This window comes from Coregonus clupeaformis, unplaced genomic scaffold (assembly GCF_020615455.1).
Source record: "Coregonus clupeaformis isolate EN_2021a unplaced genomic scaffold, ASM2061545v1 scaf0141, whole genome shotgun sequence".
Lineage (NCBI taxonomy): Eukaryota > Metazoa > Chordata > Actinopteri > Salmoniformes > Salmonidae > Coregonus > Coregonus clupeaformis.
The window spans coordinates 510,996-538,688 of NW_025533596.1; the positions used below are offsets into that span (position 1 = coordinate 510,996).

The window sequence follows — 27,693 nt, forward strand, 5'->3', positions numbered from 1 at the left end:
CTTGTGGGGTCTTGTGGGGACTTGTGGGGTCTTGTGGGGTCTTGTGGGGACTTGTGAGGACTTGTGGGGGTCTTTTCGGCACGCAAGAGGATAGTAATACAAGCACGCAACGCACACACACACACACACACACACACACACACACACACACACACACACACACACACACACAGTCTTGTACAGCTAACCTTGTGGGGACACACAATTCAGTCCCATTCAAAATCCTATTTTCCCTAACCCTAAATTTTACCCTAACCCTTACCATAACCCTAATTGTAACTTTGGGACTTGTGGGGTCTTGTGGGGTCTTGTGAGGACTTGTGGGGTCTTGTGGGGTCTTGTGGGGTCTTGTGAGGACTTGTGGGGTCTTGTGGGGTCTTGTGGGGACTTGTGGGGTCTTGTGGGGTCTTGTGGGGTCTTGTGGGGACTTGTGAGGACTTGTGGGGACTTGTGAGGACTTGTGGGGTCTTGTGGGGTCTTGTGGGGACTTGTGAGGACATGTGGGGTCTTGTGGGGACTTGTGAGGACTTGTGGGGTCTTGTGGGGTCTTGTGAGGACTTGTGGGGTCTTGTGGGGTCTTGTGGGGACTTGTGGGGTCTTGTGGGGTCTTGTGGGGACTTGTGGGGACTTGTGGGGTCTTGTGGGGACTTGTGGGGTCTTGTGGGGACTTGTGGGGTCTTGTGGGGTCTTGTGGGGACTTGTGGGGTCTTGTGGGGTCTTGTGGGGACTTGTGGGGACTTGTGAGGACTTGTGGGGTCTTGTGGGGTCTTGTGAGGACTTGTGGGGTCTTGTGGGGTCTTGTGGGGACTTGTGGGGTATTGTGGGGTCTTGTGGGGACTTGTGGGGTCTTGTGGGGTCTTGTGGGGACTTGTGGGGTCTTGTGGGGACTTGTGGGGTCTTGTGGGGTCTTGTGGGGACTTGTGGGGTCTTGTGGGGTCTTGTGGGGACTTGTGGGGTCTTGTGGGGACTTGTGGGGTCTTGTGGGGACTTGTGGGGTCTTATGGGGTCTTGTGGGGACTTGTGAGGACTTGTGGGGTCTTTCGGCACGCAAGAGGATAGTAATACAAGCACGCAAGCACACACACACACACACACACACACACACACACACACACACACACACACACACACACAGTCTTGTACAGCTAACCTTGTGGGGACACACAATTCAGTCACATTCAAAATCCTATTTTCCCTAACCCTAAATTTTACCCTAACCCTTACCATAACCCTAATTGTAACTTTGGGACTTGTGGGGTCTTGTGGGGTCTTGTGAGGACTTGTGGGGTCTTGTGGGGTCTTGTGGGGTCTTGTGAGGACTTGTGGGGTCTTGTGGGGTCTTGTGGGGACTTGTGGGGTCTTGTGGGGTCTTGTGGGGTCTTGTGGGGACTTGTGAGGACTTGTGGGGACTTGTGAGGACTTGTGGGGTCTTGTGGGGTCTTGTGGGGACTTGTGAGGACATGTGGGGTCTTGTGGGGACTTGTGAGGACTTGTGGGGTCTTGTGGGGTCTTGTGAGGACTTGTGGGGTCTTGTGGGGTCTTGTGGGGACTTGTGGGGTCTTGTGGGGTCTTGTGGGGACTTGTGGGGACTTGTGGGGTCTTGTGGGGACTTGTGGGGTCTTGTGGGGACTTGTGGGGTCTTGTGGGGTCTTGTGGGGACTTGTGGGGTCTTGTGGGGTCTTGTGGGGACTTGTGGGGTCTTGTGGGGACTTGTGGGGTCTTGTGGGGACTTGTGGGGTCTTGTGGGGTCTTGTGGGGACTTGTGAGGACTTGTGGGGTCTTTCGGCACGCAAGAGGATAGTAATACAAGCACGCAAGCACACACACACACACACACACACACACACACACACACACACACACACACACACACACACACACACACACACACACACACACAGTCTTGTACAGCTAACCTTGTGGGGACACACAATTCAGTCCCATTCAAAATCCTATTTTCCCTAACCCTAAATTTTACCCTAACCCTTACCATAACCCTAATTGTAACCCAAACCCTAAACATAACCCCTAAGCTTAAAATAGCCTTTGTCCTCATGGGGACGTGGGAAATGTCCCCACGTGGGAAAATGTTCCTTGTTTTACTATCCTTGTGGGGACTTTTGGGGATTTTAGGTCCCCACAAGGATAGAAGAACCGATCCACACACACACAAACACAAAGCCTCCCTACTGTTATTTTATTTTACTTCTGCTCTTTTTTTCTCAACACTTTTTTGTTGTTTTATTCTACTTTTTTATTAAAAATAAATGCACTGTTGGTTAAGGGCTGTAAGTAAGCATTTCACTGTAATGTCTGCACCTGTTGTATTCGGCGCATGTGGCCAATAAAATTTGATTTGATTTGATTCACTTACTTGACCTGAGCCTCGGCCTGCATGAATATAAACTCCCACTTCCTGGCGAAGGCTCTCTGTAGTCTGGCCAGGTTCTCCTGATTGATAGAGAGAAGGAGGGGGGAGGGAGGGAGGGAGGGAGGAGGGAGGGAGTGAGAGAGGAAGGAGAGAGAGGGGAGAGCGAGAGGGAGAGGTTAGGGGAGAGGGAGAAGGAGAAGGGCGAGAGGGAGGGAGGGAGGGGTTAGGGGATGGAGGGGTTAGGGGAGGGAGGGAGGGAGAGAGATGGAGAGGATGAGGGAGGGAGGGAGTGGGGGAGAGGTAAAAAGGGAGGGAGATAGAGAGCGAGAGGGAGTGGGAGAAACATAAGCAACATGAGTACACACACGACCCACCTAGTAGAGAGAAACTGCTATCACCTGAACCTTCAGTTTATATTGGCTGCTTTCACCACCTGCATCAGCCCGGGCTTATTGAAATGGAAATAAACTTTACGCGCAGTGTTTCCAGTTACAGTCAGACAATCATATTTATTGATACTATAATCCACTAGGAGAGATTTGGACACTCCATGACACTCCAGGCCTGCGTCCCACATTTTCTTATGGGCCCTGGTCAAAAGTAGTGCACTACATAGGGAATAGGGTGCCATTTGGGACGAAGCACATGACACTCAGGTACCCACCGCCTCATAATCAGCCAGCTCCAAACGAGTCTTGTTCTGCATGGTCCTCTTGCACAGATAGATAGCTGGAGGGAGAGAGAGAGAGAGAGAGAGAGAGAGAGAGAGAGAGAGAGAGAGAGAGAGAGAGAGAGAGAGAGACTGAGCCTTATCAGTGTTTCTGTAAATCCCTTTCCCTTCAATCCATCCATCCATCCCACTCTCCCTCTCCCTCTCCCCGCATCCATCCATCCATCCATCCATCCATCCATCCCACTCTCCCTCTCCCCGCATCCATCCATCCATCCATCCCACTCTCCCTCTCCCTCTCCCCGCATCCATCCATCCATCCATCCATCCATCCATCCCACTCTCCCTCTCCCTCTCCCTGCATCCATCCATCCATCCATCCATCCATCCATCCATCCCACTCTCCCTCTCCCTCTCCCCGCATCCATCCATCCATCCATCCATCCATCCATCCCACTCTCCCTCTCCCTCTCCCTGCATTCATCCATCCATCCATCCCACTCCCCCTCTCCCTGCATCCATCCATCCATCCATCCATCCATCCCACTCTCCCTCTCCCCGTATCCATCCATCCATCCATCCCACTCCCCATCATCTCCCATCCCTCCAACCCCCCTCCCTCTACCCTCCTCATCACCCTCTCTCTCTCCCGGTCCTAGTCCCTGATCAGATTTAGTTCCTCCCTGCTCAACCAGGGAGGTGTCCACTGGAGCTGAGTAGTCTTCTGGTCGTGACTGTTCTGAGAGCTGTGGCTATCTGTAATGTCCACTGGAGCTGAGTAGTCTTCTGGTCGTGACTGTTCTGAGAGCTGTGGCTATCTGTAATGTCCACTGGAGCTGAGTAGTCTTCTGGTCGTGACTGTTCTGAGAGCTGTGGCTATCTGTAATGTCCACTGGAGCTGAGTAGTCTTCTGGTCGTGACTGTTCTGAGAGCTGTGGCTATCTGTAATGTCCACTGGAGCTGAGTAGTCTTCTGGTCGTGACTGTTCTGAGAGCTGTGGCTATCTGTAATGTCCACTGGAGCTGAGTAGTCTTCTGGTCGTGACTGTTCTGAGAGCTGTGGCTATCTGTAATGTTCCGCAGGAGTGATGTCCTATAGGAGGCAGTGTAAGCCCCTACAGTGAATGACTTACCATAGACAAAGAATTTCCACCCATCACATAACTTTGATTTTAAAGGGAGTATCTGTTATACTATTTCTATGGATTTACCATAGTCTGTGTTCTCTGTTCTGTGTTCTCTGTTCTGTGTTCTCTGTTCTGTGTTCTCTGTTCTCTATTTCTATGGACTTACCATAGTCTGTGTTCTCTGGCTCCCAGCAGTTAGAAAGCCAGAAATATGGAGCCTGAGGGTCAAGGAGGGATGGAGGAGGGAGAGAAGAAGGAGAGAGGAGGGAGAGGAATAGAGAGATGTTTGGATAGAAGAGAGGAAGGAGAGAGGAATGGAGAGAATTAAGGTATTATTGAGAGGTGAGAGGCATTGGGACAATATTAAAGAGGCAATAACTTAACGTATTTTTTATTTTTATGTCATTTTGTAAAGATACACTACCGGTCGAAAGTTTTAGAATTCCTACTCATTCAAGGTTTTTTTTTATTTTTTACTATTTTCTACATTGTAGAATAATAGTGAAGACATCAAAACTATGAAATAACACATATTGAATCATGTAGTAACCAAAAAAGTGTTAAACAAATCAAAATATATTTTATATTTGAGATTCTTCAAATAGCCACCCTTTGCCTTGATGACAGCTTTGCACACTCTTGGCATTCTCTCAACCAGCTTCATGAGGTAGTCACCTGGAATGCATTTCAATTAACAGGTGTGCCTTCTTAAAAGTTAACTTGTGGAATTTCATTCCTTCTTAATGCGTTTGACCCAATCAGTTGTGTTGTGACAAGGTGGGGGGGGTATACAGAAGATAGCCCTATTTGGTAAAAGACCAAGTCCATATTATGGCAAGAAGAGCTAAAATAAGCAAAGAGAAACGACAGTCCATCATTACTTTAAGACATGAAGGTCAGTGACTTCCTCATGTTAAGGTCTCTGAGCCTCCTGGTAGAAGCATCTCAGAGTAGGCCACCTTTTGTAGAAACAGAGGAAGTATCTAAGTGGGTGTGGTGTTGTGTCGTACGGATCAGGTTGGTTTTGATTTGGTTCCATGACTGAGCTGGAAGGTAACTGGTACTTTATAGGATCTTTGTCCATCTCAATCACTCAGATTAACACGTGGCAGCACTTTGGAGAAGCCATATCTCCCTCTCTAGACTGAGATAGACACGAAAAAGACAGAGGATGCCATCAAGAGACCAGGAAGTAGCATGGGAGAACAACTGGTCACATTGGTGCAGTTTCACTCACTGGCAGTCAAGAGTTCCATCTGGCTCCTCAGTGCAGATATCCTTTCTGAAGAAATCTGACATGTATGACATTTTGGGGTTTTAGCTGTTGAAGGGAGAATGTTCCTACACCTTTCCCACAACCTTTTGTAAGGTTCTGGGAACATTCAAAGAACCAAATGTGGTTTGCTGGGATCACTATCTGATCCCTCCTTGTCTCATTTTAGCTTCCTTATAACCTTATACGGCCATAGCTTTATATCGTGGTGCTCACCTGGAAGCTGCCTTATACCCTTATATGGTCATGGTGTTCACCTGGAAGCTGCCTTATACCCTTATATGGTCATGGTGTTCACCTGGAAGCTGCCTTATACCCTTATATGGTCATGGTGTTCACCTGGAAGCTGCCTTATACCCTTATATGGTCATGGTGTTCACCTGGAAGCTGCCTCATAGCCTTATATGGTCCTACTGCTCACCTGGAAGCGATAGAAGGATCCATCGTCTTTGAGTGACAGGACGTGATCAGAGATGGGGAAGAGATATCCCTGAGCAGCAATCAGACTCCCGATGTGCATCGCCTCAGCTACAGGGGAACGACAAGGATTGGACACAGTCAGTGATTTACTTACAAGTAATACATGCTGGTTTATGAAGGGTCTATACTTTATTGCATGCTTATTGAGATGTTTCAGCTTTTGAATACAAAGCTCATTATCTTGAACTATATCAATGTACAGTAACACTACAAGGAAGAGACAATTACAAACATGTAACACACGCTCTATTAAGAGTTTATAAAGGGTTTATTACATGTTTAATACATGTTTAGTAAGCTTTAATTGCCATTGAATACAAAAACATTTAAAATAGTCTTCATGACATATACTCTCCCGAGTGGCGCAGTGGTCTAAGGCACTGCATCGTAGTGCTAGCTGTGCCACTAGAGAGCCGGCAGCAATGTAGCTCAGTTGGTAGAGCATGGCGTTTGCAATGCCAGGGTTGTGGGTTCGATTCCCACGGGGGGCCAGTATGAAAAATAAAACACTCACTAACTGTAAGTCGCTCTGGATAAGAGCGTCTGCTAAATGACTAAAATGTAAATGTAAATATACCCACCAGGATCCTCAATGGCTAAGTTCTTCATCAGCCACTGCACTATATCTGCACCTGGTAGAGACAAGAGACAGAGAGGACTGTTATAGAAGAGCAACACACACACAGAGAGAGAGAGAGAGAGAGAGAGAGAGAGAGAGAGAGAGAGAGAGAGAGAGAGAGAGAGAGAGAGAGAGAGAGAGAGAGAGAGAGAGAGAGAGAGAGAGAGAGAGAGAGAGAGAGAGAGAGAGAGAGAGAGAATGGCGCTTGTAACGCCAGGGTAGTGGGTTCGATCCCCGGGACCACCCATACGTAAAAATGTATGCGCACATGACTGTAATACGCTTTGGATAAAAGCGTCTGCTAAATGGTTTATTATTTTTATGAGGGACAGTGTCTGACAGACCTACCAACCTGCACAAGTCCTCTATATTGTTATTGTTCAATGGTTATTTTGACCCTTGGTTATTGTTGTTACTGTTGTCCCGTTGACAATATTGATTATTATTATTTTAATTATGTTAAAAGTGTAAATATCCAAAGTAAGCTTTGGCAATATGTACATTGTTACATCATGCCAATAAAGCAAATTGAATTGAATTGAATTGAGAGAGAGAGAGAGAGAGAGAGATAGAGAGAGAGAGAGAGAGAGAGAGAGAGAGGGAGAAACAGAGAGAGAGAGAGCGAGAGAGAGAAACAGAGAGAGAGAGAGGGAGAGATGGAGAGAGAGAGAGGGTAAGAGAGAGAAACAGAGAGAGAGAGAGAGAGAGAGAGAGAGAGAGAGAGAGAGGGAGAGAGAGGGTAAGGGAGAGAGGGTAAGAGAGAGAAACAGAGAGATCGAGAGAGAGAGAGAGGGTAAGAGAGAAACAGAGAGAGCGAGAGAGAGAGAGAGGGTAAGAGAGAGAAACCGAGAGAGAGAGAGAGAGCGAGAGAGACAGACCATCCTCTCCTTGACCACAGAAGTGTTGCCTAATTCCCCATCATTTATTAAATGTTCTGGCCTGCGGCTCTATGCTGTATAGCCGTGTGTGCGTGTGTGTGTGTGTGTGTGTGTGCGTGTGTGCGTGCGTGCGTACATGCATCCGTGTGTGTGTCTCTCTCTCGATCTCTGTGTTTGTGTGCTGCTGAGCGAAAGCCACAGTGCATTAGCAATTGTTTTTATTGATATGCTGCTCTGCTCATGGCCCTCTATGTGTGTGTGGGCCAGACGCAGCCACGCAGCCTCACACACACACACACACACACACACGTCTGTCCGCCTGTCTGTCCGTCTGTAACTCTACACCTTTCACCTGTGACGACGCTGGGTATCTTGGTCAGGAAGCTCTTAACAGTTCTGATGGGAACACCCTCAGTCTCATCCTGGATACGGGTCACTATCTCCTCAATCTGCAGTGGGAGGAGAGATTGAGGTAAGGTAGGTTTGAAAGATGAAGTATACGGTTAAGATGAGAATGATGAATGGACTGAAGGTGTGACTGAAGGTGTGACTGAAGGTGTGACTGAAGGTGTGACTGAAGATGTACAGGGAAACACTGTATGAGAGCTTAGGTGAGATTTCAAGTAAGTATAAAGATGCAGGTTAGAGAGCCGGTAGAGTTGGCGGCACGGACATAAGAAGAGACGGACGTGAGGTTAAAGGTCACAACCGAAAAGCAAGCGAAGCTCACCTGTCGTCCCTGTGGCCTCGGAACTCTCCCTCATCGCAGGGGGAACCTTTCTTCAGAAGAGCCCCAGTTTCCCCTGTACGCCCCTCCTCCTCTTTCCCCAAACACCACTTTACACATTATTTTAATTGAACCTTTATTTATACAGCTTATTCTCATTCAGATTACATTAATTTTACAAGACAGACCAGAGATACATATCCCAGTTGTTAGAATGAAGGCTGCGCTCCTTTTTTGGAAATGAATTTATAATATCACTAAGTAATATCACTAATTTTACTATTACCTGAATTACACGATCGGTCACAACCGATTACATCAGCATTAAAGACAAGGCTCAAGTCTATCAAATGCTTATAGAGAGTGATGTGTAGACAGTGGGTTTGAGTAACAGGAGAATTCCAGATAGTTTACATTTTAATTCCAGGCGACACACACACACACACACACACACACACACACACACATAGACATTCACACACACGCACACCTCAGGCATATTAATATCCCTGTAGCCAGTAATGAAACATGTTGCCGACCTCAGAGCAGAGTCATCTGATTATATTCGATTATCCAGCTGTTTGTGTTTAGATTGCATGTAGTCATCCCTCTGCTTCTCACTGTGTGTGTGTGTGTGTGTGTGTGTGTGTGTGTGTGTGTGTGTGTGTGTGTGTGTGTGTGTGATTGGGAAGTGAGACCTAACACACAGCTATGCATAACCCAATCAAAACAAACAGAGAGCCCACCTGAGAGAGAGAGAGAGGTAACTTCCACAAAGCTGTGAACGATCTGAGAAACAAGGCAAGAAGGGCCTTCTATGCCATCAAAAGGAACATAAAATTCGACATACCAATTAGGATCTGGCTACAAATACTTGAATCAGTTATAGAACCCATTGCCCTTTATGGTTGTGAGGTCTGGGGTCCGCTCACCAATCAAGAATTCACAAAATGGGACAAACACCAAATTGAGACTCCGCATGCAGAATTCTGCAAAAATATCCTCAGTGTACAACATAAAACACCAAATAATGCATGCAGAGCAGAATTAGGCCGATACCCACTAATTATCAAAATCCAGAAAAGAGCCGTTAAATTCAAAAACCACCTATAAGGAAACGATTCCCAAACCTTCCATAACAAATCCATCATCTACAGAGAGAATAACCTGGAGAAGAGTCCCCTAAGCAAGCTGGTCCTGGGGCTCTGTTCACAAACACAAACAGACCCCACAGAGCCCCAGGACAGCAACACAGTTAGACCCAACCAAATCATGAGAAAACAAAAAGAGAATTACTTGACACATTGGAAAGAATTAACAAAAAAACAGCGCAAACTATAATGCTATTTGGCTCTAAACAGAGAGTACACAGTGGCAGAATACCTGACCACTGTGACTGACCCAAAATTAAGGAAATGTTTGACTATGTACAGACTCAGTGAGCATAGCCTTGCTATTGAGAAAGGCTGCCTTAGGCAGACCTCGCTCTCAAGAGAAGACAGGCTATGTGCACACTGCCCACAAAATGAGGTGGAAACTAAGCAGCACTTCCTAACCTCCTGCAAAATGTATGACCATATTAGAGACACATATTTCCCTCAGATTACACAGATCCACAAAGAATTTGAAAACTAACCCAATTTTGATAAACTCCCAGATCTATTGGGTGAAATACCACAGTGTGCCATCACAGCAGCAAGATTTGTGACCTGTTGCCACAAGAAAAGGGCAACCAGTGAAGAACAAACACCATTGTAAATACAACCCATATTTATATTTATTTATTTTCCCTTTTGTACTTTTATTCTTTTGGAACTTCTGAGTGTAATGTTTACTGTCAATTTTTATTGTTTATTTCACATTTGTTTACTATCTACTTCACTTGCTTTGGCAATGTTAACATACGTTTCCCATGCCAATAAAGCCCTTAAATTGAATTGAATTGAGAGTGAGAGAGGGAGAGCGAGAGGGAGGGAGAGAGCGAGAGAGAGAGAGGGGGAGAGAGAGAGAGAGAGAGAGAGAGAGAGAGAGAGAGAGAGAGAGAGAGAGAGAGAGAGAGAGAGAGAGGGAGAGAGAGAGAGAGAGATAGAGAGAGAGAGAGAGACAGACAGAGAGAGAGAGAGAGAGAGAGAGAGAGAGAACAGATATGAGAATAAATGTTTGCTGTTATCCTGCTTTTCTCACTCTTAACAACTTAGTTACCGTATTTCTGACTGGGCTGTAATTTATTTTTGCAACATGAAATCACTATCAGTTACCATGTGGAACATTCAGGGCCTAAACTCATCAACCTTTGGACTGAAGATGTTGACGTCATCATTCTGCAGGAGACATGGTGCAGGAGACATGGAGACATGGTGTAAGGCAGACATTGTCACTCACTGTACCACAGGCTACAGAGAGGTAATTGTGCCATCACAGAAACACAGCTCTGTCAATAGAGGCAGAGACTCTGGAGGATTGATCATTTGGAACAAATCCGAACTACGAAATCTAATTGATCCCCTCAAAATTGGTAAATATCACATTTGGTTAAAACTGAAAAAAGAACTTGTACTGACAGAAAAATATGTGTTCCTTTGCGCAATATAAATCCCCCCCCCCCTCAGAATCCCCATATTACTATGAGGAGATATTCCCCACCTTTGAGGAAGAGACATTGACCCTTTCTCAATCATATTTACACCCTACACACCCTGATAGATAAACGTGTCCATCAAAATAATTCCAAAATGTACGCTTGCTTTATCGACTTCCAAAAAGCATTTGATTCTATTTGGCAACAGGACTGTTCTACAAAGTTATTGAAAGTGGTGTAGGGGGTAAAACATATGACATAATTCAATAAATCTATCAGGGTGTGTAGGGTGTAAATATGATTGGTCGTGTGTTTTGGTATAAATCCAAGTTGGCTTTTACTCAAGACATTGTGCTTATTAAGGAAGTTTAGAACTCTTACATTTATAATACTACAGAAAACCTTCCCCAGGTTACTGTTCACACAAATGCCGCTGTAATTGTTAGGGTAAAATGTGTCTCTGTTCTTAAAGATTGAGGTTATGAGTCCTTGATTCCAGATGGCAATACGTGCAGCATCAAAATTGGCAAGAAAAATAACACAATTCTTTAACCAAGGGCGGGGCCTTCGCCAGGGTTGCAATCTGAGCCCTGCACTCTTCAGTATTTACATCAACGAATTGGCCACTATTCTAAATCCTCAGCCCCTGGTGTTTGTCTCCACAATTCAGAGGTTAAATGCCTGCTCTTCGCAGATGACCTGTGCCTGCTGTCACCCACAGCACACGGCCTACAGCAGAACCTGGACCTGCTAGAGCAGTACTGCCAGACCTGGGCCCTGGCAGTAAACCTCAAAACGACATAAATAATGATTTTCCAGAGAAGATCCAGATCTCAGGGAATTAGACCAAAGTTCTCAATTGGCACAAAATATATGGACTATTGCACACATTACAATTACTTTAGGTTTAAACATAAGATCAACTGGACACCTTAATGATGCAGTGAATGAACTGAGAGAGAAAGCACGCAGGCCATTCTACGCCATTAAAAAACAAATTCTAATTGAAATACCTATTAAAATTTGGCTAAAACTAATTGAATGTGTCATTGAACCAATTTCACTTTATGGCAGCGAGGTGTGGGGTCCACTTGCAATTGGGACAAACACCCAATTGAAACCCTGCATGCAGAGTTCTGAATCAGACGTCAACCCCTCTCCAGGGTCAGAGCCTCCCACACCAGGGTCCAGACAGGGGTTGGTGCATCGTGGGAGGACTGAGAGGGGAAGCATCGTGCCGAGGTCCAGACCGGACCAGGGGTGCAACGGGGAGGCAGTAAGGGAGAGGACGTCACGCCCGGAGCCGGAGCCGCCACCGAGGCTAGATGCCCACCCGGACCCTCCCCTGTTAAGTTAGGTTTTGCGGCCGGAGTCCGCACCTTTGGGGAGTACTGTCACGCCCTGGCCTTGAGAGCCCGGTTTTCTTTAGTTACGTTGGTCAGGGTGTGAATGCTAGAGGTTACCATGTGAATATCTAGGTATCTATGTGTAGATCTAGATTATATATTTCTATGTTGGCCGGGTGTGGTTCCCAATCAGAGGCAGCTGTCGATCGTTGTCTCTGATTGGGGATCATACTTAGGTAGCCATTTTGCCTACCTATGTTGTGGGATCTTGACTCTTGTTTGGCTTGTTTGTGTGTAGCCATTGTGAGCTTCACGTTATGTTGCTTTTGTTGTTTTGTCGTGTGTCAACTTTGTTAATAAACATGTATGCATTCCACGCTGCACCTTGGTCCAATCCTGTACTCAACGAACGTGACAACAGTACACCGTGGCTAACTATTTGACCATGGTTACTGATCAAAACCTTAGAAAAACCTTGACAAAGTACAGGCTCAGTGAGCACAGCCTTGCCATTGAGAAGGGTAGACACAGGAAAACCTGGCTCCCTGTAGAGGAAAGGCTGTGCAACCCGAAACAGAGCTGCATTTCCTGACAAAATGTAAAAAATATAAAACAATTAGAGTGTCAATTCCCCAAATTTGAATCCATTATTCAAGGTTTCAAAGACCTCTCTGATGAGAATAGGCTACCCGTCCTGTTGGGGGAGGACGCAGAGAGCTGTGGGTTGGCAGCGCACTACATTGCTGCCTTCCATAAGATGAGGGACAGTGTCTGACAGACCAACCAACCTGCACATGTCCTCTATGACATTGTTATTGTTATTGACCATAAGATGAGGGACAGTGTCTGACAGACCAACCAACCATATTGTTATTGTTATTGTTATTGTCCATTGTATGGTTATTTGTACCCTTGATCATTGTTGTTACTGATTGTCTCGTTGACAATAAGTAAGCTTTGGCAATATGTACATTGTTACGTCATGCCAATAGAGAGAGAAAATGAGAGATAGATAGAGAGAGAGAGAGCGAGAGCGAGAGAGAGAGAGCGAATGGAACACAATTCTGAAGCAAAATTAGCAAGCAACCATAGGAGAGAAATGCACATTAAATGAATCATGTGACAAAAAAAAACAACTCATACTGACACTTGTATAGAAACACACAGAAACCCAAGAACACCTGAAAATACAAGGACATGCAAAACATACATGTACTGAACTTAGGTTAAAACATACCATCTCCATGGACTCTAATGATATGTTCTCAGGTAGTTTAAAACATACCATCTCCATGTACTCTAATGATATGTTCTCATGTATACTGAACAAAAATACAAACGCAACATGCAACAATTTCAACGATTTTACTGTGTTACAGTTCATATATGGAAATCAGTAAATTTTAATAAATTCATTAGGCCCTAATCTATGGATTTCAAATGGCTGGGCAGGGGTGCAGCCATGGGTGGGCCTTTTATTTAGAGTGGCCTTTTATGGTCCCCAGCACAAGGTGCACCTGTGTAATGATCATGCTGTTTAATCAGCTTCTTGATAAGCCACAACTGTCAGGTGGATGGATTATCTTGGCAAAGCAGAAATGCTCACTAACAGGGATGTAAACAAATGTGTGCACAACATTTTAGAGAATTACGTTTTTTTGTGCATTTGGAACATTTTATTTCAGCTCATGAAACACGGGACCAACACTTTACATGTTGTGTTTATATTTTCGTTCAGTATAGGTTAAAACATACCATCTCCATGTATTCTACTGCTACATATACTCTCATTTGACCTTTTCAGCATTAGGAATGTAATACTAAGTACCATCCATTCTGACACACCCACACTGGGTTGCAGTGGGTCACAGTTTCCTCAGTCTATTCTGTCATGCACACTGTATCTCTGTGCAAGCTATACCCCACCACCCATATCTACACCAGCCTATATCATCAACATTAATCATATATTTTGAGGAAGGAAACAATGGGTGAACACAATGTTGTCGCCTTTCCTCAGCAGAACTGTTTCCACAGTCATTAAAAACCCAGTGCCAGAGAGTTGTGGTGTAGTTTGGAGACAGACCCCGCGTGTCTCACAGCCAGAGACACCACCAGCCTCTGGCTAAACATCACAATCAACAGTGATCAAAATGTTATGTTCCGGAACAGACAGAACAGCTCACAACCTCCCTTAAGTGTGACGAACCTCATTACCACCTAACTGCTGGACATGCTGACAGCTAATGGGTGTTAACGCACATCCAACATCTTATACCCCAATCGGTTGTAAATAAACCCTTTTTTTAAGCTGATATAACTTGTATCATTATTATAGGGCTGTGAAGCCGAATGGTTTCAAACTGAGCATTTCTCACCATTTATTTACTGAGAGCAATTTCTGTTTTATATCAGGTGTCCATTTATTTACAGTAGTGTGTTGATTAATTATTGCTTTCTCCAGTGGAAATACATAATACGTTTAAAAATGCCAAATATACCAAAAGCTGAATCAAGCACAGGTTCACGACTATTCAACTATGTTAATCATTACTGAAACATGCAAACTACAAACATTTAACCAGTTAATAAAGATAATGAATACACATATTTTATTAAAAATAATTCATACAAAAGTCAAGAGTTGGCTATAACATGAGTACAAACCAAGTGAGTGTGTGTATATTATGGGGTGCATTGTAATTTCCCATCATAAAAACGTATCCCCATGCCCCAATCAAATACCTTCAAGGATACCAAAAGAAAAAATGCATTATGAAAGAAATTGTGTATTGTACACGAAAATAAGAAAATAGTGTAGCCCTTTCTGACTACAAGTGCACCAGTATCCCAAAGCATTAAGTGAAAACAAGCATAGAAAACAGTTTTAGCGTTAATAAAACAAACAACAACGTAAGGCTACTATTATATTATGATGATTTTGGTTACAACCTGGTTGATTAACAATATTGGGTTGTTTGCCATCACTAGGTGGCTTTCACCCGGTGACTTGAAATCACTGGCCACTTTAATAACGGAAAACTAGTCACTCTAATAATGTTTACATATTTTTGCTTTACTCATCTCATATGTATATACTGTATTCTATTCTACTGTATTTTAGTCAATGCCACTCCGACATTGCTCATCCTAATATTTCTAATATTTATATATTCCTTAATTCCATTCATTTTAGGTTGTGTGTATTGTGTGTATTGTTGTGAATTGTTAGATATACTGTTGGAGCTAGAAACACAAGCATTTCGCTACACCCGCAATAACATCTGCTAAACATGTGTATGTGACAAATACAATTTGATTTGATTTGAACACGTTTGAACACGTTTGTTTTTTTATATTTTTATATAAATAAATATGGGACACAAATAAAGGCAGCGTAGAACACAAAAATGTGTGTCTTTTCACACGAATTAAGCCACACAAAAACGCACAAAATCTGCTGAAATACTTTTTGTACATATTTGCACGAACTGAGTTTGAGATTATGTTGACCAATATGCACTTTCCCACAGATTCCTTTTTCTCACTCATGCATGTAGGGTGACCACATTTAAAATACCCCAAAATGCAGAACAACAGGATGATTTTGGGGGACAGTGTGGCCTACATAATTTTATTTTTTCCCGTTGGTCTCAGGGAATCGAAAACAGTTAGGAAGGAAGACATTTAAAACGGGATTGAGTGAAGTAGCAGAAAATATGTTGAATGAGCAACAAACGAGACTGGAGACTGGAGAGCCTCACAAGTTTGACGAAATGACCTATATATATATTTCATTCTAATACAGCTATTTACTTACCTTTGTAGCTTTTGGCTACATAATTATGTACCAAAGACATCTTAAATCCTAAAAAAAAATATCTGCCATGTGTAACATGCAGAAGGCTTTTTGGGTGGCTCATACATAGGCCTATGCATATGGGTGTTTTGAATTAATCATCAACTTAGAAAAGCGCTGTCCATTTCGTTGTGTTAGGCTTTGAAACAACATCCACAAAGACCATGTTTTCCACTCAGTTTCAACCTGTTGTTGAACTTCTTTCTTCAAATTGATCATCACAGTGGGGTTACTTTTAAAAGCACATAACGTTTTGATGATAAGTGTTTGTGATTTTCGAATGCATTTGCATTGATGTCAGAGTGGTTAGAGGGACAATAGAGCCCTGAGTACCAGATCGTTAGGGACGGCTACTACCAACACAAGACCAGAGTGCATAAGAGGAGATGAAAGTGACTCAACGGTCACGTGGAATTTTACCGCAGTCATGTCTCATGACAGTAACATGGTCACCGCAACAGCCCTAGTAACACGATGAAATGTGGGAGAAGTAAAGGGCTGTGAATACATTCTGAAGGCACAGTAACTACCTAGCATGCTAACCTTAGCGAGCTAATGAAAGTTATGTGAGCACCTCTGTCTCTCTCTCTCCCTCCATCTTTCGCTCTCTCTCTCTCGTGCTCTCTCTCTGTCTCTCTCTCTCCCTCCCTTCTCTTTCTCTCTCTCTCGCTCCTTCTCTCTCTCCTTCTATCTCTCTCTCCACTTTCTCTGCCTCTCTCCTCTTTCTCTCTCTCTCTATCTCTCTCTCCTTCTCTCTCTCTCCTATATCTCTCTCTCTCTCCTTCTATATCTCTCTCTCTCTCCTTCTATATATTTTTCTCTCCTTCTATATCTCTCTCTCTCCTTCTATATCTCTCTCTCCTTCTACATCTCTCTCTATATATCTCTCTCACCTTCCCTCCTCTTTCTCTCTCTCTCGCTCCTTCTCTCTCTCTCTCTCTCCCTCCTCTTTCTCTCTCACGCTCCTTCTCTCTCTCCTTCTATATCCCTCTCTCTCTCCTTCTATATCTCTCTCTCCTTCTATATATCTCTCTCTCCTTCTATATACCTCTCTCTCCTTCTATATATCTCTCTCTCCTTCTATATCCCTCTCTCTCTCCTTCTATATCTCTCTCTCTCCTTCTATATCTCTCTCTCCTCTCTCTCTCTCCCTCCCTCTTCTTTCTCTCTCTCTCGCTCCTTCTCTCTCTCCTTCTATATCCCTCTCTCTCTCCTTCTATATCTCTTTCTCTCCTTCTATATATCTCTCTCTCCTTCTATCTCTCTCTCTCTCCCTCTCTCCTTCTATCTCTCTCTCTCTCTCCTTCTACATATCTCTATCTCTCTACTTCTATATCTCTCTCTCTCTCCTTCTATATATATCTCTCTCTCCTTCTATGTATATCTCTCTCTCCTTCTATATATCTCTCTCTCCTCTTTCTCTGCCTCCCTATCCCTCTCTCTAAGCCAATCGATGGCTGAATGAATGGCTGAAGGTCAGGTGCAGAACACCACAGGCTGATGAATGAATGGCTGAAGCCCAGGTGCAGAACACCACAGGCTGATGAATGAATGGCTGAAGGTCAGGTGCAGAACACCACAGGCTGATGAATGAATGGCTGAAGGTTGGATACAGAACACCACAAGCTGATGAATAAATGGCTGAAGGTCAGGTGCAGAACACCACAGGCTGATGAATGAATGGCTGAAGGTCAGGTGCAGAACACCACAGGCTGATGAATGAATGGCTGAAGGTCAGGTGCAGAACACCACAGGCTGATGAATGAATGGCTGAAGGTTGGATGCAGAACACCACAGGCTGATGAATGAATGGCTGAAGGTCAGGTGCAGAACACCACAGGCTGATGAATGAATGGCTGAAGCCCAGGTGCAGAACACCACAGGCTGATGAATGAATGGCTGAAGGTCAGGTGCAGAACATCAAAGGCTGATGAATGAATGGCTGAAGGTCAGGTGCAGAACACCAAAGGCTGATGAATGAATGGCTGAAGGTCAGGTGCAGAACACCACAGGCTGATGAATGAATGGGATTTCTGTTAGACACCGACGTACCTTGCCTTATTTATACCCACATGAATGGGCCAAGTCAAACACAGCCATGCAGACAGTGAATATAATGTATCTAGTCAGATAATTAAGATAATGATTCACTGCAGTATACTGGAACTAAATCACTTTTTTTCTGGGAAAAAGTACAGTCACAATAACTGCAAAACCCAGTTTAAGTGCACTAGAGTTTTCCTGTCACAATTAAATTATATTATTTTTAATTGCTCCAACTACATGGTCAGGTTTAGTGCAACAATCCCAAGCCATTAATACACTTAACTAAAGACAGGGCATAAACAAGGCATGATTTTACTAAACTGACCAGAGTTCCTCTGTGGAGATGGGAGAATCTTCCAGAAGGACAACCATCTCTACAGCTCTCCACCAATTAGGCCTTTATGGTAGAGTGGCCAGACGGAAGCCACTCCTCAACAAAAAGCACACGACAGCCCGCTTGGAGTTCGCCAACATGCACGTAAAGGACTCTCAGACCATGAGAAACAAGATTCTCTGGTCTGATGAAACCAAGATTGAACTCTTTGGCCTGATTGCCAAGCGTTACGTCTGGAGGAAACCTGGCACTATCCCTACGGTGAAACATGGTGGTGGCAGCATCATGCTGTGGGGATGTTTTTCAGCGGCAGGGACTGGGAGACTAGTCAGGATCGAGGCAAAGATGAACGGAGCAAAGTACAGAGAGATCCTTGATTAAAACCTGCTCCAGAGCTCTCAGGACCTCAGACTGGGGGCAAAGGTTCACCTTCCAACAGGACAACGACCCTAAGCACACAGTCAAGACAACGCAGGAGTGGCTTCGGGACAAGTCTCTGAATGTCCTTGAGTGGCCCAGCCAGAGCCCGGACTTGAACCCGATCTAACATCTCTGGAGAGACCTGAAAATAGCTGTGCAGAGACGCTCCCAATCCAACCTGACAGATCTTGAGAGGATCTGCAGTGAAGAATGGGAGAAACTCCCCAAATACAGGTGTGCCAAGCTTGTAGCGTCATACCCAAGAAGACTCAAGGCTGTAATCGCTGCCAAAGGTGCTTCAACAAAGTACTGAGTAAAGGGTCTGAATACTTATGTAAATTTTAATTTTAATTTTATAAATTTGACAACATTTCTACAAACCTGTTTTTGCTTTGTCATTATGGGTATTGTGTGTAAATTGATGAGGGGGGGGAAAAAACAATATATATATAGAGAGAGAGCCTTAAGGCTGTGTATTATATAGAGAGAGCCTTAAGGCTGTGTATTATATAGAGAGAGCCTTAAGGCTGTGTATTATATAGAGAGAGCCTTAAGGCTGTGTATTATATAAAGAGAGCCTTAAGGCTGTGTATTATATAGAGAGAGCCTTAAGGCTGTGTATTATATAGAGAGAGCCTTAAGGCTGTGTATTATATAGAGAGAGCCTTAAGGCTGTGTATTACATAGAGAGAGCCTTAAGGCTGTGTATTATATAGAGAGAGCCTTAAGGCTGTGTATTATATAGAGAGAGCCTTAAGGCTGTGTATTATATAGAGAGAGTCTTAAGGCTGTGTATTATATAGAGAGAGCCTTAAGGCTGTGTATTATATAGAGAGTGCCTTAAGGCTGTGTATTATATAGAGAGAGCCTTAAGGCTGTGTATTATATAGAGATAGCCTTAAGGCTGTGTATTATATAGAGAGAGCCTTAAGGCTGTGTATTATACATAGAGAGTCTTAAGGCTGTGTATTATATAGAGAGAGCCTTAAGGCTGTGTATTATATAGAGAGAGCCTTAAGGCTGTGTATTATATAGAGAGAGCTTAAGGCTGTGTATTATATAGAGAGAGTCTTAAGGCTGTGTATTATATAGAGAGAGCCTTAAGGCTGTGTATTATATAGAGAGAGCCTTAAGGCTGTGTATTATATAGAGAGAGCCTTAAGGCTGTGTATTATATAGAGAGAGCCTTAAGGCTCTGTATTATATATAGAGAGTCTTAAGGCTGTGTATTATATAGAGAGAGCCTTAAGGCTGTGTATTATATAGAGAGAGCCTTAAGGCTGTGTATTATATAGAGAGAGCCTTAAGGCTCTGTATTATATATAGAGAGTCTTAAGGCTGTGTATTATATAGAGAGAGCCTTAAGGCTGTGTATTATATAGAGAGAGCCTTAAGGCTGTGTATTACATAGAGAGAGCCTTAAGGCTGTGTATTATATAGAGAGAGCCTTAAGGCTGTGTATTATATAGAGAGAGCCTTAAGGCTGTGTATTATATAGAGAGAGCCTTAAGGCTGTGTATTATATAGAGAGAGCCTTAAGGCTGTGTATTATATAGAGAGAGCCTTAAGGCTGTGTATTATATAGAGAGAACCTTAAGGCTGTGTATTATATATAGAGAGTCTTAAGGCTGTGTATTCTATAGAGAGAGCCTTAAGGCTGTGTATTATATAGAGAGAGTCTTAAGGCTGTGTATTATATAGAGAGAGTCTTAAGGCTGTGTATTATATAGAGAGAGTCTTAAGGCTGTGTATTATATAGAGAAAGCCTTAAGGCTGTGTATTATATAGAGAGCCTTAAGATCTGTGTATTATATAGAGAGAGCCTTAAGATCTGTGTATTATATAGAGAGAGCCTTAAGGCTGTATATTCTATAGAGAGAGCCTTAAGGCTGTGTATTATATAGAGAGAGCCTTAAGGCTGTGTATTATATAGAGAGAGCCTTAAGATCTGTGTATTATATAGAGAGAGCCTTAAGGCTGTGTATTATATAGAGAGAGCCTTAAGGCTGTGTATTATATAGAGAGAGTCTTAAGGCTGTGTATTATATATAGAGAGTCTTAAGGCTGTGTATTATATAGAGAGAGCCTTAAGGCTGTGTATTATATAGAGAGAGCCTTAAGGCTGTGTATTATATAGAGAGAGTCTTAAGGCTGTGTATTATATATAGAGAGTCTTAAGGCTGTGTATTATATAGAGAGAGCCTTAAGGCTGTGTATTATATAGAGAGAGCCTAAGGCTGTGTATTCTATAAAGAGAGCCTTAAGGCTGTGTATTATATATAGAGAGTCTTAAGGCTGTGTATTATATAGAGAGAGTCTTAAGGCTGTGTATTATATAGAGAAAGCCTTAAGGCTGTGTATTATATAGAGAGAGCCTTAAGATCTGTGTATTATATAGAGAGAGCCTTAAGATCTGTGTATTATATAGAGAGAGCCTTAAGGCTGTATATTATATAGAGAGAGCCTTAAGGCTGTGTATTATATAGAGTCTTAAGGCTGTGTATTATATAGAGAGAGTCTTAAGGCTGTGTATTATATAGAGAAAGCCTTAAGGATGTGTATTATATAGAGAGAGCCTTAAGATCTGTGTATTATATAGAGAGAGCCTTAAGATCTGTGTATTATACAGAGAGAGCCTTAAGGCTGTGTATTATATAGAGAGAGCCTTAAGGCTGTGTATTATATATAGAGAGCCTAAGGCTGTGTATTCTATAGAGAGAGCCTTAAGGCTGTGTATTATATATAGAGAGTCTTAAGGCTGTGTATTATATAGAGAAAGCCTTAAGGCTGTGTATTTTATAGAGAGAGCCTTAAGGCTGTGTATTATATATAGAGAGCCTAAGGCTGTGTATTCTATAGAGAGAGCCTTAAGGCTGTGTATTATATATAGAGAGTCTTAAGGCTGTGTATTAAGAGAGTCTTAAGGCTGTGTATTATATAGAGAGAGCCTTAAGGCTGTGTATTATATAGAGAGAGCCTTATGGCCGTGTACATTTTACAATTACATTTTAGTCATTTAGCAGACGCTCTTATCCAGAGCGACTTACAAATTGGTGCATTCACCTTATGATAGCCAGTGGGATAACTACTTGACAATTATTATTATTATTAATTATTTATTTTTTGGGGGGTGGGGTAAGGGGGGATAGAAGGATTACTTTATCCTATCCCAGGTATTCCTTAAAGAGGTGGGGTTTCAAGTGTCTCCGGAAGGTGGTGAGTGACTCCGCTGTCCTGGCGTCGTGAGGGAGCTTGTTCCACCATTGGGGTGCCAGAGCAGCGAAGAGTTTTGACTGGGCTGAGCGGGAACTATGCTTCCGCAGAGGTAGGGGGGCCAGCAGGCCAGAGGTGGATGAACGCAATGCCCTCGTTTGGGTGTAGGGACTGATCAGAGCCTGAAGGTACGGAGGTGCCGTTCCCCTCACAGCTCCGTAGGCAAGCACCATGGTCTTGTAGCAGATGCGAGCTTCAACTGGAAGCCAGTGGAGTGTGCGGAGGAGCGGGGTGACGTGAGAGAACTTGGGAAGGTTGAACACCAGACGGGCTGCGGCGTTCTGGATGAGTTGTAGGGGTTTAATGGCACAGGCAGGGAGCCCAGCCAACAGCGAGTTGCAGTAATCCAGATGGAAGATGACAAGTGCCTGGATTAGGACCTGTGCCGCTTCCTGCGTAAGGCAGGGTCGTACTCTGCGAATGTTGTAGAGCATGAACCTACAGGATCGGGTCACCGCCTTGATGTTAGCGGAGAACGACAGGGTGTTGTCCAGGGTCACGCCAAGGCTCTTTGCACTCTGCGAGGAGGACACAACGGAGTTGTCAACCGTGATGGCGAGATCATGGAACAGGCAGTCCTTCCCCGGGAGGAAGAGCAGCTCTGTCTTGCCGAGGTTCAGCTTGAGGTGGTGATCCGTCATCCACACTGATATGTCTGCCAGACATGCAGAGATGCGATTCGCCACCTGGTTATCAGAAGGGGGAAAGGAGAAGATTAATTGTGTGTCGTCTGCGTAGCAATGATAGGAGAGATCATGTGAGGGTATGACAGAGCCAAGTGACTTGGTGTATAGCGAGAATAGGAGAGGGCCTAGAACTGAGCCCTGGGGGACACCAGTGGTGAGAGCACGTGGTGCGGAGACAGATTCTCGCCACGCCACCTGGTAGGAGCGACCTGTCAGGTAGGACGCAATCCAAGGATTGAGCAGAGGGAAGAGATGACAGGATGGAAGAGGAGAGAATAGCGGGAGAGAGAGAGCGAAGGTTGCGACGGCGCATTACCATCTGAGTAGGGGCAGAGTGAGTAGTGTTGGAGGAGAGCGAGAGAGAAAAGGATACAAAGTAGTGGTCGGAGACTTGGAGGGGATTGTCCATTGACTACAGTCACACTGTTAGGCCTACTGCTGCTAGGTAGCTCTCTCTCTGCTCTCCCCCTCCCCTCTGTCTGTCCTTGATTGCAGGAGTGAAGTCTGGTGTGCGGGAGTCAGGGTTCCAGCTGCAGCTCATTCACCATAATCACCTCAGCCTTTAAGACCCGGTCAAACTTTCCACTCATCGTCAGATCATAGTCAAGACGACCATGTTAGTCTCGCTGCCGACTCAACCTGTTTGTTTTCGCTCTTTGTGTTTTTGGCCTGTTCTATTTACTTTTCTCCTGTGCCACAGATTATGGGAACCTGACTTCTGCCTCCGCTTCACTCCTGCCACCACCATCCTGCTCCCCACTACCGGACCTCCCTTTTGGACTCACCACGGACACTAGGACATTACGGTACCACACCTGCCCTGACCTGGATCTGTTACCCTCCCTGTAACCTGGACTTGCTCTTCCCCTATTATTGGAAACCTGGACTTTTTGAACATTGTAAATAAACCTGTTAAACCTTCTCTGGCTTGGTGTACTTGTCTGCATTTGGGTTCTAATCCAGTTAAATCATGACAGTATGATCTGACCAACATGAACCCAGCAGACAGTAGCTTGGATACCACCCCAGAGTGCACTCAAATTCGGACTGCTATAGCCAATCAGGACATTTTACTTGGCCAACATGATACCCTGTTTAAGACTATTGCTGAGAACAGTCAGGTGCTGTTTAATCAGGTTCAATTACTCACCAATCAGGTGTCTGTCCTTACTACCCAAGTTAATAATGCAACCCTCGGGCATGGCATACAAACTGCCCCTTCTCCTGCTCCACCTGTTTTTCCTGGCCCTCCAGCCCAGATCAGAGAGCCTTTTGTTCCTGCTCCAGAGCGCTATGATGGGAACATGGGAACCTGTGGTGATTTTGACTCAATGCTCGTTAGTGTTTGAACAACAGCCCCTCACCTACGCCTCAGAAAGAGCCCGTATTGCCTACCTTATCAACTCTACTAGCGGTTCCGCTCGTGCCTGGGGATCCGCGGTCTGGGAGAGTCAGTCGGACATTTGCAACGCTTACGTGGCCTTCTCCACTGAGATGAGGAAGGTTTTTGACCACTCCGTACGGGGCAAGGAGGCTGCGAAACGGTTGTTGTCTCTTCGGCAGGGGGTTCGCAGTGTGGCGGAGATGGCAGTGGAGTTTCGGACGTTAGCGGCGTTGGAGCGGTTGGAATGACGAGGCATTACAAGGAGTGTTCATCAATGCTTTGTCTGAGACTTTAAAAGATGAGTTGGTGTCATATGATGTATCGCCTACGCTGGATAATCTTATTTCACTCACAATCAGGTTGGATAATCGGATTCGGGAGCGCCGCCGGGAGAGGAGTGTTAGTTCCAAGCAACTGGTCTGTCGTCAACAAACTCCTTCCCGCATCTTCCCTACGGAGAAAGCCGAGTCTTCCCGAGTCGATACGAGGAGCACTGAACCCGAAGCCATGGAGGTGGGTCGTGCACGGTTGTCCTCAGAGGAGCGTGCATGTCGTATTCAGGCTCGGGTCTGCCTGTATTGTGGAGAAGCTGGTCATTTCGTTCCTTCCTGCCCAGTTCGTCCGGGAAAAGGGCCGGCTCATCATTATTGGGAGAAGTTTTGGTGAGCCGAGCAGCGGATTCTTCCTCTTCTCCCCGCATTCTGCTCCAGGCATCCCTCCAGTGGCAGTCCCAGAATTTCTCGGTTAGTGCGCTGGTTGACTCTGGTGCCGATGAAAGCTTTTTGGATCGAGAGTTGGCTCAACAAATGGAGTTAGAGACTGTTCCTATGGACTGTCCGCTGCAGGCTAAGGGTCTAAATGGACAATTGTTGACCCGTATTACTCATCAGACTGTTCCTGTTTGTCTCAGAGTGTCGGGTAATCATCAGGAGAACATTCAATTCCATATAATTGACTGCCCACAGACCCCCCTGGTCCTTGGTATCCCCTGGCTCATAAGACACAATCCACACATTGATTGGGTGACCGGTAGAATTGTTTCATGGAGCACATTTTGTCATGTGAATTGTTTGTGTTCTGCTCAGACCCCTGCCAGCACTGTGCCTCAACCTCCACTGGAGTCCATGGATCTTTCTGCTGTCCCTGACGTGTATCATGACCTGGCATCCGTTTTCTGCAAACACAGAGCTACTTCTCTTCCTCCTCACCGGCCTTACGACTGCGCCATTGACCTCCAGCCAGGAGCCCCTCTCCCCAGCAGTCGCCTGTACAATCTCTCCCGCCCGGAGACGGAGGCTATGGAGAACTACATTCGGGACTCCTTGGCGTCAGGTATTATTCGTCCTTCCTCGTCACCTGTAGGAGCGGGATTCTTTTTTGTTGCTAAGAAGGATAAGACCCTCAGACCCTGTATTGATTTCCGTGGACTTAACAACATCACCATTAAGAACAAATATTCTCTGCCTTTAATTAACTCTGCTTTTCCCCTCCTTCATGGTGCAACTATCTTCACTAAACTGGATCTACGAAATGCGTATCACCTGGTGCGCATTCGTAAAGGTGATGAATGGAAGACTGCCTTCAACACACCTTTGGGACATTTTGAGTACCTGGTTATGCCTTTTGGGTTGTCCAATGCCCCTGCCGTTTTTCAGGCACTAGTCAATGATGTTCTTCGGGACATGTTGAATCGGTTTGTTTTTGTCTATCTGGATGATATCCTGATTTATTCAGAGTCCTCCCAGGAACACGAACTGCATGTGCGCCAGGTGTTGCAAAGGTTGTTGGAGAACAAACTGTTTGTGAAGATGGAGAAATGTGAATTTCATGTGTCTGAGACCTCTTTTTTGGGTTACATAATAGCTCAGGGGGAGTTGCGGATGGACCCAGCTAAGATCTCTGCTGTCACGGACTGGCCAGCCCCCTCCACCCGCAAACAACTTCAACGATTCCTGGGGTTTACGAACTTCTACAGGAGGTTCATCAAGGACTACAGCCGCATTGCGGCGCCACTCACCGCTCTCACCTCCATCGCACGACCGTTCGCTTGGAATGAAGGGGCCGAAGCAGCGTTTGAAGAACTGAAACATCGCTTCGCCTCGGCTCCCATTCTGATGCAGCCGACCCCCGACCGCCAGTTTGTCGTGGAGGTGGATGCATCCGACACTGGGGTAGGTGCGGTGTTGTCACAACGTTCACCGGAAGATAACAAACTGCATCCCTGTGCTTTCCTTTCACGGAAACTTTCTCAGGCAGAGAGGAATTATGATGTTGGCAATCGTGAACTGCTCGCCGTGAAGCTGGCTCTCGAAGAGTGGCGGCATTGGCTGGAGGGGGCGGAACAACCCTTCATCGTTTGGACGGATCATAAGAATCTGGCATACATCCAGTCAGCGAAGCAGCTCAACCCCCCGTCAAGCCAGGTGGGCACTATTTTTTGGTAGATTCAATTTTTCTCTGTCTTACCGTCCTGGGTCACGCAACGTCAAACCTGACGCCCTGTCTCGTGTTTTTTCTGCTGTTGATACTGGTAGTAACCCTGAACCCATCTTGCCTCCTACCTGCAGTATTGCGGCCATTACATGTGACATCGAAGGGATTGTTAGACAGGCTCAAAATCATCAAGCTGACCCTGGGAGCGGTCCTCCTAACCGGTTGTTTGTCCCTGAGTCTGTTCGCTCCCAGGTACTTCAGTGGGCTCACTCGTCTCCCCTTACCTGTCACCCTGGAGTTACTCGGACCCTTGACTTTGTGCGACGGAAGTTCTGGTGGCCCAGGATGGAGGCGGACACTCGAGCCTTCATTGCTGCTTGTACGGTATGTGCACGTAGTAAGAACTCCACCCAGGCCAGCGCTGGTCATCTAAGACCTCTGCCAATACCCAGCCGGCCCTGGTCCCACATTGCCTTGGATTTTGTCACTGGACTTCCCCCCTCGTCTGGAAAGACTGTCATTCTTACTGTTATTGATCGTTTTTCTAAGTTTGCTCATTTTTTGGCCCTACCTAAACTGCCCACTGCCAGAGAAACGGCTGATATTTTGGTTGAACATGTGTTCCGCTCTCATGGTCTACCCACGGATATTGTCTCTGACAGGGGTCCCCAGTTTGTCTCCCCAGGTTTGGAAGGCTTTCTGTAAAGCTTTGGGCATTACATCCAGCCTGTCCTCTGGATATCACCCCCAGACCAACGGGCAAGCCGAGAGAGCGAACCAGGAGATGGAGACCGCTCTCCGCTGTGTCACAGGGTCTAACCCTGGGTCGTGGAGCTCCATGCTCCCCTGGGTGGAATATGCTCATAACACCTTGACTAACGCTTCCTCTGGTTTGTCTCCCTTTCTGTGTGCTCTGGGTTATCAACCTCCCCTGTTCCCTTCTCAAGAGAGGGAACTGGCGGTACCCTCGGTGCAGTCCCACATGCGCCGCTGCTTCAAGTTCTGGAGGAAGGCCAGGGTAGCTCTGTCCCGAGCTTCGGCGTACATGCAGAGGCAAGCCAACCGTCACCGGTCCCAGGCTCCCGGTTACTCTCCTGGTCAAGAGGTATGGCTTAAGTCACGTGACCTTCCGTTGAAAGTGGAGTCTAAGAAGATGGCGCCTCGATTTTATAGGACCGTTCAAGATACTG

At 45.2% G+C, this 27,693-nt stretch overlaps 1 protein-coding gene across 1 annotated transcript in view; it reads right to left on the minus strand.

The window, feature by feature from the left end:
* The window catches only part of LOC121548530 (regulator of G-protein signaling 6-like), a 146,596-nt gene that overhangs the window by 22,940 nt on the left and 95,963 nt on the right, over nt 1-27,693 (minus strand). Inside the window, exons 3-8 of the mRNA XM_041859995.1 lie at nt 7,770-7,866; nt 6,502-6,552; nt 5,862-5,968; nt 4,334-4,385; nt 3,036-3,100; nt 2,375-2,451 (exon numbers count right to left, since the gene is read on the minus strand). Of these exons, the coding sequence (XP_041715929.1) occupies nt 2,375-2,451; nt 3,036-3,100; nt 4,334-4,385; nt 5,862-5,968; nt 6,502-6,552; nt 7,770-7,866 (449 nt within the window). The remainder of the gene's footprint in view (nt 1-2,374; nt 2,452-3,035; nt 3,101-4,333; nt 4,386-5,861; nt 5,969-6,501; nt 6,553-7,769; nt 7,867-27,693) is intronic.